Source organism: Numida meleagris, unplaced genomic scaffold (genome assembly GCF_002078875.1).
Source record: "Numida meleagris isolate 19003 breed g44 Domestic line unplaced genomic scaffold, NumMel1.0 unplaced_Scaffold208, whole genome shotgun sequence".
Lineage (NCBI taxonomy): Eukaryota > Metazoa > Chordata > Aves > Galliformes > Numididae > Numida > Numida meleagris.
Window position 1 is genome coordinate 546,379 of NW_018363880.1, and position 10,833 is coordinate 557,211.

The 10,833-nt window shown below is 41.1% G+C and overlaps 1 protein-coding gene across 1 annotated transcript; it reads left to right on the plus strand.

The window, feature by feature from the left end:
• GPR19 (G protein-coupled receptor 19) lies at positions 1-7,030 on the plus strand. Its single transcript, XM_021382334.1, has one exon. The coding sequence runs from the start codon at positions 1,750-1,752 to the stop codon at positions 3,001-3,003; it is 1,254 nt and encodes a 417-aa protein (XP_021238009.1). The 5' UTR covers positions 1-1,749; the 3' UTR covers positions 3,004-7,030.
• The last annotated feature ends 3,803 nt before the right edge of the window (positions 7,031-10,833 follow it).

Genomic DNA, 10,833 nt, shown 5'->3' on the forward strand with positions numbered 1-10,833 from the left:
TGAGGTGATGTCACCCTCACCAATGCTGCTGGCATGTTTTTCATGCGGGGGAGAGGAAATTGGTGGGGAGAGGGTGAGAATTACCAGGAGATAGGCAGAAAAATCAACCAGGCGTGAGATTCACCACAGCTCATCTGTCAACACGCACCATGACAAACCAGTCCTGTAAGCACTGCGTTCCTCACAAGCAAGCACACAGTGCATGCTATGCTTTGAACAAGGCCTGGTGTTGCCAAAAATGAGTGTAAGAGTGTGGGAGAGTACACCTATTTTTTTTTTACCTCTGAATCAAGAAAGGACAGACTCATTCCCCACTGAGGAAGGCATAGAGCCTGCAGAAGAGTATTTCAAGCTCTCATTTCACAACACCAGTAGGTGGAACCTGTTTTGAAAGCAAGGTTGGAAATTAGGTCAGTCCCCCTCTGAAAGAAAACAATTAGGTAAGGCAGGTAAGGACGAGGGGGAAGCAAAGGCCAGTCTGGGCAGCACGAGAAAGGACAAGGGGCAGGGTATCTCCTGAAGCCTGAGGTGAACACTGTCCCTTCCAGATAGCTGATACCCACTTCTGGGTCTCCAGGTGTCCCCTCCTTGTATCCTCAATAGTTATTTTGAGAGGAGGGACTCATGTAGGGTTCCTGAAACAAAACTAGCTGTTATCAGCATTAGACTGCTTCAGCTAAGCTTAACATGAGATGTCTGCAGTTCCCAGATCTTACTTGAACACAATAGCTGCTCAGTAAGGCTCTGGGAGCAGTGTTGGTGACTCATGCACTGACCCACTTTCTGTTTCACAGCCAGCGACCAGGCGCAGTGCAAGGCTGATGCTGTGGGGCCAAAACTGGGAGAAGAGACACAGCAGGTTCCTGTCACAGCCTGGCTGCTCTGTGCAGAGTGGCAGCATCTATGCAGATGTGCCATGCTCCCAAACACACTTCACATGTTCAAGGATGCTAAATTTGTGCCTATGGCATGGAGCTCACTGTACTTTTAATTTGTTTGAGTGAAGCACACAATGTTTCATTAAGATCACCTAATGAACACTGAGTCTAAAAAACTCAAGGAAAACATCTTCTCTAACCACATCAAACAGTTAGTACATCTTTTCCTCTTCCGCATCTGGGTATTTTTTTTTATTGTGTTTTTGAAGACTCGGCCAGCAGCTTTGTGCTTAGAGAAAGTAATTGGTGCAAAGCCAGACACGGGTAGAGAAAAAAACATCAGAAAAACACCGAATAAAACCTCAGAAAGCAAATCGGGTGATCTGGATCACTTGGGAAGACTGAGTAAGATGGTGGTGGCTAGGGACTTGTTCATTTGGCTTCTGGAATGAACTGTTTTTTTTTGCTAACAAATTTAATCCTGATCTATCTAAATCAGTATAAAGAGTCTAGAGCTAAAGACTGACACATCGTAACCACAGGAACAGATTTTCCATTTTTAACGAGAATGAGGCTTTGCAATGCACCATGATTGAAAGGACATTTTTAGAGCATCTACCTCAGGCAAGATGTCCAAATACACAGAGTCAGGAACAAAAAACATTCTTCCATTTTATCCTTGTGGGGTTTAAGAAAATCTGTAAGAAACATGGTGATAATTGCTATGCTAGAAAATCTTATATTTCTGACTATTTCTCAAAGATCAATGTATTCAATTTGAAATTATTATGCATTGATTAGAGTAAGTTTTCACAAATTCTTATTAGATATAACCTTTTGTCTTTGTTTATGCAGAGCCCAAGCAGGAGACATGACTATCATGTTTGACGGTAGTACGGATAACAACAATGTTTCTTTTGTTCTCCCTACATTATTGCTCCTGCTGCAGAACAAAAGCTACTCCAAGACATCCCTCCCTGCAGCTGACCACAAGATGACAGAGTCACCCCAGGAGCCCAGGCCAAGCAGGAACCGCACTGTCTTGCAGTATGAGCTGAAGCCAGGGGAAATTGTATCAGCCAGCATGGTTTTTGGAGTGCTATGGCTAATTTCCATCTTTGGAAACTCCCTTGTTTGCTTAGTGATCCACAGGAGCAGGAGGACACAGTCAACCACCAACTATTTTGTTGTCTCCATGGCTTGTGCAGATCTTCTCATCAGTGTTGGAAGTACACCATTTGTGCTGCTTCAGTTTACCTCAGGCAGGTGGACACTGGGGAATGTGATGTGCCAGGTGGTAAGGTATATTCAGTATTTCACTCCTGGAGTCCAGATATATGTGCTCCTCTCCATATGCATGGATCGATTCTACACTATTGTCTACCCTCTGAGCTTCAAGGTGTCAAGAGAGAAAGCCAAGAAAATGATTGTAGCAGCTTGGATCTTTGATCTTGCATTTATGTCACCAGTTTTCTTTTTCTATGGCTCCAATGAGGATGACCACTGCAACTTTTTTCTCCCAATTTCTTGGGAAGGAGCCATCTACAGTACGATCCATCTCTTGGTAGTGTTTCTGACCCCATCCGTCCTCATTATCCTATTCTACCAAAAGGTCATTAAGTATATTTGGAGAATAGGCACTGATGGCAGGACTGTTAGAAGGACAATGAATATTGTCCCAAGGACAAAAGTGAAAACTATCAAGATGTTCTTAATGTTAAATTTAGTGTTTCTCCTGTCCTGGCTCCCATTTTATGTGGTACAACTGTGGCACCCACAGGAAACAGACTACAGAAGAAGTTCCTTGGTTTTCATGGCTATCACGTGGATTTCTTTCAGTTCTTCAGCTTCTAAGCCAACCCTGTACTCAATGTACAATGCAAACTTCAGAAGAGGGATGAAAGAAACTTTCTGCATGTCCTCCATGAAATGCTACAGAAGTAATGCATACACTATTACCACCAGCTCAAGGATAGCAAAAAAAAACTACGTTGGGATCTCAGAAATCCCAGCACCAGCCAAAACTGTAACTAAGGACTCAATCTATTATTCATTTAACAGAGAAGCAAAGGAAAAAAAGCTTGCCTGGCCTATTCATTCAAATCCTCCAAATACATTTGTCTAATTGTTTTAGTAGCTTTGAAAGGTGATTATGTACCACCAGAACAAAGAACTTTATCTCCTTTTTGAACCAATGTAAACGTACATGTTTTTACAACAACTTTTAGAGAGGGAGAAAAAAAAAAAGATATTTTATTTTATTAAATGCATTGATTTTGATGTATCTAGTCTATTTAATTTCAGCTACAATTTGCTTTTGTAAGTACTCTCCCTGAATCACGAACATATTTGCATTTTTACCAAAAAAAAGCTCTTGCATTTTCTGTGTGTAGGGATAAAAGGGAAAAAAAAAAACCCACTGCATGTTTAAATACATAAGTACACCCACAGACATCTCTACAGCCTTTTGTTATACCCTTAAGAATACTGCTGCACTAGGGTTTTCCTTCTTGTTCAGACCTCACGGCTAAGATTTTTGTGTGTGGTAATCCTGGCAAAACACTGACCTGATTGAATTCAGCTATAAAATTACCACTGCCTCCGTAGGGTCAGCACTGAGTGCTTTTTCATATTCAGCATTGCACTTCCAGAGAGGTCTAGTGGTAGAAACTGCTTGAGAAAAGTCCTACCCCTAGTCTTGCCCTCCCCAGCTCCTCTCTTGCTACATCAACCAGGTTGATGTGCTTGATGTGCAGCCACAGCAGCAGAGGAGCAGCATCACCTGATCTGACCTCACCGCCAACAGTCCCCAAGCAATAGCAAAATGCAGTGGGAAGCTCCAACATTACTTCCCCAGCACTCAGCAACTGGTTTGGAACCAAAATGCAAAGAACAAAATTCCTAAGCCAGCCTGGGAGGTGCTTGACTGATTGTGCAGCTTGCCCATCCTGAGCTGAAAAAAGCAGACACATACACATTGTGGACATGTATACCATGGGTCCATACCAATCATCCTAGAGTATTTACTTTTGAGGTAAATTTTGCTTGCTTCATCTGAAATACAGATCTATTTCTCTCATTAGGATTAGGTAAAACCATCCTCAGTTATCTGCCAAGATCTACAAGACTGGATCATTAAATCCACCCAAGAATGAATAGAGATGTTTTTTTTTTAAAACCAGTTTGAAATGGGTGGCCTTCACATCATGCAGTTATCAAACTCATTAAGAAGAACTGGAAAGAGCCTGTGTGTTTGATATTGACTTATTTTCCTAATTGCTATAGTACTGCCCAAAAGTAAAGCAGCACACTCAGGAAACATAGATAACAAGTTAAACACAAAATAAGGTCAGCACAAACAGCATTTGGTGAATTCCCCTCACTTTGATGGATCACTGCAGTCACTTTCCCTCTCCCCGGAAAGTTTCCATGTTGTCTTATAACATGGACAAGAGATTCTTACTGGCTTCAGACCAGCAGTCCTGTTATTTCTTTTCCACACTGAAGAGTTCATCCTACTCAGTCATTTCCAGCACAAAAAGTGCTTCAGACTAGGCTCTGCTTGAACTATCATAACGTAGCAGCTAGGGAACTGTCAGGTACCTTGAAGACCAGATTACCAACATGCAATTCAAAATCCAGTCATCCCAAAAGCATTGTGGGCACTTTGATCTTAGGCATTCAACTAGGCAGAAGCCAGCTATGGGGCAGAAAATAATATGCAAGTGTCAGATATACCTTCACATACCCTATTTCAAAATCTCTATCTTTGAAAGATTCATCCTCAGTCACAACCTCTTCAGAGAAGAATTACCTTTTTCTTCTGTTTTCAGAGAAAATGTGGTGCAACCGGGCCTGAGGCCTGAAAGCCCTGCAGTAACAAAAGTTAATAGAACAAGAGCAGCAACCACTAAGGGTATATTAACCACAGTCAAGCATCTCCCTTTCCCATCAGCAGAGAAAAGAAGCACATGTGTTGTTGAACCCCAGGTGGCAGAAGTGGTCTGGATGGACTCTAGTGCTGGAATGTTGGGTAGGGAAACTCCTTTGTTGAGTAATATTCCTGCATGTATTTCAGAAATTTTCATTCTCCCTAGTCTACCACACTAAGCATGGCTATAAGAACCCTTACTGTTTGTTGGAACATTTCCTGTATATATTTCACAATTTCAAAAATCCCCATTAAATGAAGATTCAACATTTCTCATCAAAGTCTTTAGCAAAAGTCCCCATGAACTGGGAGGGGAGAAAGCCTAAAAAATGGACCATTTTATTCTGTGTGGTTCATGTTCCAGGCAAATTGTTTCTCCTTGAAACATCAGCATGTGTTGATAAGGAGCAGGGCTCATATCACTGACACCTTGTGCAGGGGCTGCTACCTTCAGACTTGCTTCTCTAAAGAAAAGGAGGAAGAGATGAAGCCCACCTCCAAGATGCCAAAACCTCCTTTGAGACAAAAAGTCTACCAGACATAATTTTGAATATGAAACCAGAGGAATGCTTGGGTATGAAGCCAGAGACTTTCATGTAACCGCTCCTCTTCTGAATTGAAATATATTTCCCCACCTTCCAGAAGCTGTAAAGGAGCTAGAGGAGCAGTGATGTGCTTGAACATCAGGTATCTCTGTTCACGTGGAATCCCTTCCTCTCCCTGTCCCACCAGTCCTGCACACTCATGCCAGCCCTTGTCCTCTTGGTTTGCTGGTAGCACCATGTCCCAGACAAGGCTTCCCCCGCATTCCTGGTAGCTCCCATTCTCCTCAGGCACGGGACACCAAGACACCAGTAGCTTTGTACCACTGCTGCAGGAGCTAAACATGGCATTGTGCTGCAGCAGGGCTGAAGAAGGAAAATACTTGGCAGCTCGATAGATGCTGACTTTATGCTAGCACAAGGAGAAACCTTTTCCACATCTTATTTTTATAGCATTGTTTCAGAAGAGGTGATGTATTGGTTTGATAGCACCAGCCATCATGTATCACTTAGTCTGCCAGTGCCCCAGGAGTGCCAGAGACTAAGGCAGGGAGAGGAGAGGGACCTGGAAACTCTAACTGAAAAGCAGCTCAAGTTCAGCTGGAAGACAGAAGATGAGCTTGCAGGAGTCCCGCCTTCCCAATGTCAGTTACTCCCAGGACAAATAAGAACCAACAGCCACATGATTTGTGCTTGCTTCTTCCTTGTAGTCGGACCACTGCAGGAGAAACTGTTAGCCAAGTTTTCTCTGCTTCGTACTATAACAAAATTGTGCACTTCAGAAGAGTACTGGTCAGGAAAGAAATTGGAGTGCACTGCTGTTAATCTTCCTCTCTACCCTTACCATTTCCATGTACAACTTCAAATCAAGCATTGCAGAATGACAGCACACACGGAAGAGATTATGCTTAGAAGCATCTTTGACAATTCTTGCATTTCTCTCCCTCTAATAAACTTGAAATTGCTCCTTTATAAAATTCTCACTGATGTTTGATATCAGCTACACACTAATGAAGACAAATAACATGAAGGCTTACAGTAACTGAAAGAAAATAATTTTAATCCACGTTATCAGGTGATATTTCAGGTTATAGCTGGTGATAGTATTCCTGACAGACCAAGACAAAGTGCGTTAACAACAGGCACATCTTGTTTATATGACTTACGTCATGCAAAGAGAATGATTCAGAAAAAAAAATGCAGGATAAATGCAAGCAATCACAAGAGGCCATTCATCATTCTGCCTACGTTTTTCTTTATTCATACTTCCACAAAACTGCAACTGTGTTCATTCCAAGAGGCAGAAGTTCACGGCAGGATTAAAACAGACAACCTTTATCATCTTTCTCCAGCTTTCAGTCAGCCTTTTTTTTTTTTTTTTATCTGCCAGCATGTGTATACAGTATCAGCTTCACAGACAATGCCACTGCGTTAGTGGTTTTGGCCTGAAACAGTGACAACATTAAGTGACTGCTGCAAAGACACAAGATTACATAAGTTCAGAAAGCTGAAATAGTTAATTGGCTGTTTCCCAATCACCCACAGCAATCCACTGTGGTGTCAACGGTTTATGGGTGTTTGGCCTTGTTCCGTGACAAATGGGATGGGGGACCCACGGGCCCACGCCCCGGGAAAAGGGAGAAGGGGAAAAGGGTAAGGAGATGGCCCTGAGAGCAAAGAACAGCGGCAACAATCTGAGGAGAAACAAACTAATTCACTAAATAAGATATCGGAATGCAAAACAACACACTATAATACAAGATAATTACAATTTAAGCTGATAAATCCAATACAGAGAGAGAGAATGTCCCAAAATCAAGGTAGGCCTTACTCTACTACCGACGATAAGACGGCTGGAGAGCGAGGTGCTGCCAAGATGAGAGACGGTGGAAAAAAGGGATGAGATCTCGTGATCTGCAAGCTTTTATCTTTTCCCTCTGTCCGGAAATGGTAACAGAGGAGAAAAGTACCCTGGGAAATGTAGTAGTCCTTCTCTTCTGAGAACCAGGTACATTCACTACATGACGTTATGATGTGGAATACCAATAACCGAAAATCACAAAACCATGAGATGTGGTTGTATTGGTACAGTAGCAATTAAAAAGATTTTGTTAGGATTTCCTCACCCTCTGAAACGTAAGAATAAAGACACGAGAGGTGCATCTTGCTTATACGAGAACGATAACATCTTTTGCTCTAATAAATAGATCCCTAGAGTATAAATGATCACCTAGTGAAGGTTTACACAAGCACTTGTCACAAGAATAACTAGCTGATCAGAAATCTAGGCAACATCCCATTCCCCTTTATCTTAGATGTTAGAGAGGATTCTAGGTTTAAATGGAAAACTAACCCTACGATCTTATTTATTTACGATCTTATTTATTTAAATGAAACTTCTCCTGGCATATATTCATGAGATAAATAAAGGCCTGTGGACCAAAATTTTCTCTTTCACAAGCAAATTTCCCCTTAGCTTCACAGCATATTTTAGTTACATACCAGCAAGTTGCATTTACCCTTTTATTTTCAAAGTCTCTCATCAGTGAAAATGACAGGCAACCTCAGCTTTTAAAGACATGTAAGTAACAGAACAATCTAAATTTCAGAATGTTCAAGATGAAAGAAGACTTTCAAATTTGTGAGTACAACAACCACTCCAACACATGCCCAGTATTTAACCAATGTTGTCAACACTGGCAGCTGCTGTCTGTTGCCCCTGTCTGCTAAGTGCCGCCTTCCTTCTGGTCATACAGCTAAAGAGAAGAACATCTGAACAAGCCAAAAATCACAGCAGAATAGTTCATATTTTTAGGTTGTCCTCTGGAAAAGGAAGCCTTGATGGCTTTTGAAAATAGCTGCCAGGCCATTTGTGGAAGAATGAAGACTCACAGAAGTCCCCTTCTGTAATGTAGAATGGATGCATACAGCGAAGTGGGAGATTTCAGAAATTCCAAACAGAAAACACTGATGTAGCAACACTGCAGGACTTATGTTCAAGAGGGAGGAAGAAAGAATTGTTTTTACATCAGCAACTATCTGGGGCATGCTGGTATGCTCTATGACAGCAATATGCAGCACTACTGTTGCCAGCACTCTATAACTTGATCAAAATATATTTCCAAAGTTGCTATTAGAAAGAAGGTATGGAAAAAAATCAGCTTTCATACCATGCGATTTCCATTCACATCAAACATCCTGTCTCATGAAAATACATATTTTACAATCTACTTTCACAATCTACTTGAAGTCTTCTCTTTGCAACAGAATATCTATTAGCTGCAGCATAGTTAATAACATCATCATTACCCACCACAATAGAGAGGACATACACAAGAGTTACTCGAAGTAGCAGTTCATAGTTTTGACGGTAAGCCTGTTTTTGGTTACAAGCAGACACACAGAAAAGTAAGGCTAACATTGCACAAGCCACGGAATTAAGACTTCCACTCCCCAGGTGCTTTTTCTGGAGGAGAAAAAGAAACTGAAGGCCAGTTGTTGTTGGGTTTGTTCTTAATGAAATGTTGCCGAAAATCATTAGCTGAACAATGACAGTGTTTTCCAGTTATGACTTAAATGAAGTAAAAAAGAAAAGCCAAACAATGGTATAAATAATACAGCAATTATGCAACAGCCTTTGCAGAAATTGCTTAAGAGAATGGTTATAACTGACCATACTGATTCTACTTATTCATCTACATATACAAATCTGTACGTTCCATAAACACAGCATCAGTTGTCCAGTGATTTAGTTTGGTATGAGATACCACAGATTTTACTGCGAAAAAGCAGCTTTTGTTTTCTAACATAAATGCACAGAGATGTACAAAAATCCAACTATGCACATGATTTACAGTGAAATTAATGTTCAGTACCACTAACAGCAGGAAGTCACGAGCTGGTGTTTTGCCTTCTTTACCTACAACAGGGATTTCTATGTGAGCTGATCCTCTATTACTCATGCTACAACTCTGAAGCACAATGAGGAATAAGGATCTTACTTCAGCTTTTCTTGCTCTTAGACAAATCCAAAACATTCGATTCTTTCATTAGCAGTAGTTTTGCTACTAATTATAGAGATTATTATTTCTTGGAAAGTAGCATTTTAAAATATAATGCCAAACTTTCTCCATCTCCTCACAGGATGCCAGGAAAGACTAGGTTCATTATTGATGTAGATTAATCTTCAACCTAAAATGCAAAAGTTAAAAAAAAAAGTCAGCCACAGACACCTTCCCAAAGCTAGCCATGGTTCCAGCTGTCCCATTTGCCATTAACTGTGCCCAAGAGCTTGCCCAGGCTCCCAAACACAGCCCCACAATGCCAACTGTTGACTAAGCCCAGAAGCAGGAGCCACTAGCATGGGAAACAGACGAACACTGTTGCACATCCGAAAATTCCAGTTCCCAATTTCCTTCATAAAAGAACGCCCCCGAAAAACCTTCTTGCTCAGTATCATAGATAGAAAGCAAAACAATGAAAGAACAGAGGGAAGAGAGCAAGTATGGTATTTTTTATGAGATCAGTGCTGCATTTACCATAGTGGAACTGTTCCAGTCAGGAATGCCACACTCTTCCTGCATGTTTTCAGCATCTTTGATTCAAAAAGATACTTAGATACATTGTAACTATCAGAAAGATCAACACAATGGAAAAGACATTACAAAAGGTGGAAGGACCAGCACGATAGAAAGGTGCTACAAAGGAAGGGAAGAAGATCACTCGCTCTTATCAGAAGATTCTGAGTTTGCAGGGAAAAGCTCCACTGAGGAGGGATCTCCAGAAAGAGATCCCTCCTCAGTGGCAGTCAGCCATATGAGGCCTAAGCAGTTGCACAGGTGAATTGCCTTCACCTGTGCTCCCAGGGCTGACTGGGTCTTTTCTCCAGGTGCTCAATCAGTGGTTCAGGCCCTGACTCAACAATTCCCATACATACATAAATAACATTTGAAATATATGTTTAATTACAATACATGGTTTACATATGAAACAAGGGGTGCTGTGTAAGTCTACATCTAACGAACTCCAACATATTACGCTTTTGTCATGCTCATGTTCTAAATTCCAAACTGCAAGGTTCACAGGTTATAGTTCTGGACATCTGACCTACTTTGTTGGTTTTTTGGATTTTTTCCTTCAGAGAACACAGAAAAAGGACAGGCAAGAATACAAAAGTTCTACACTTATGGGTTGGCTTTGCTGCTGTCTTTCAGAACAAACTGCAGTTCAGAGCTTAAACTAGGGGGCAAAAAAACCCCACCAAAAACAACTCATTCCCATCTCGGTTTCAGTGTTACTTAACCTTTCATAATAGTTTTCTATGTCTATGCAAAATTTCTGGAAATTGCTAACTAAGTACATGTGTGGTGGGCCTAGAGAATAAACCAAAAGCCATGCTTTAAGGATTAATACAAGTACTCAGAATGAAATTTTGAAAAGAACTGTGTGTACACTGAAATATGGCACTTTATTATTTTCAGTG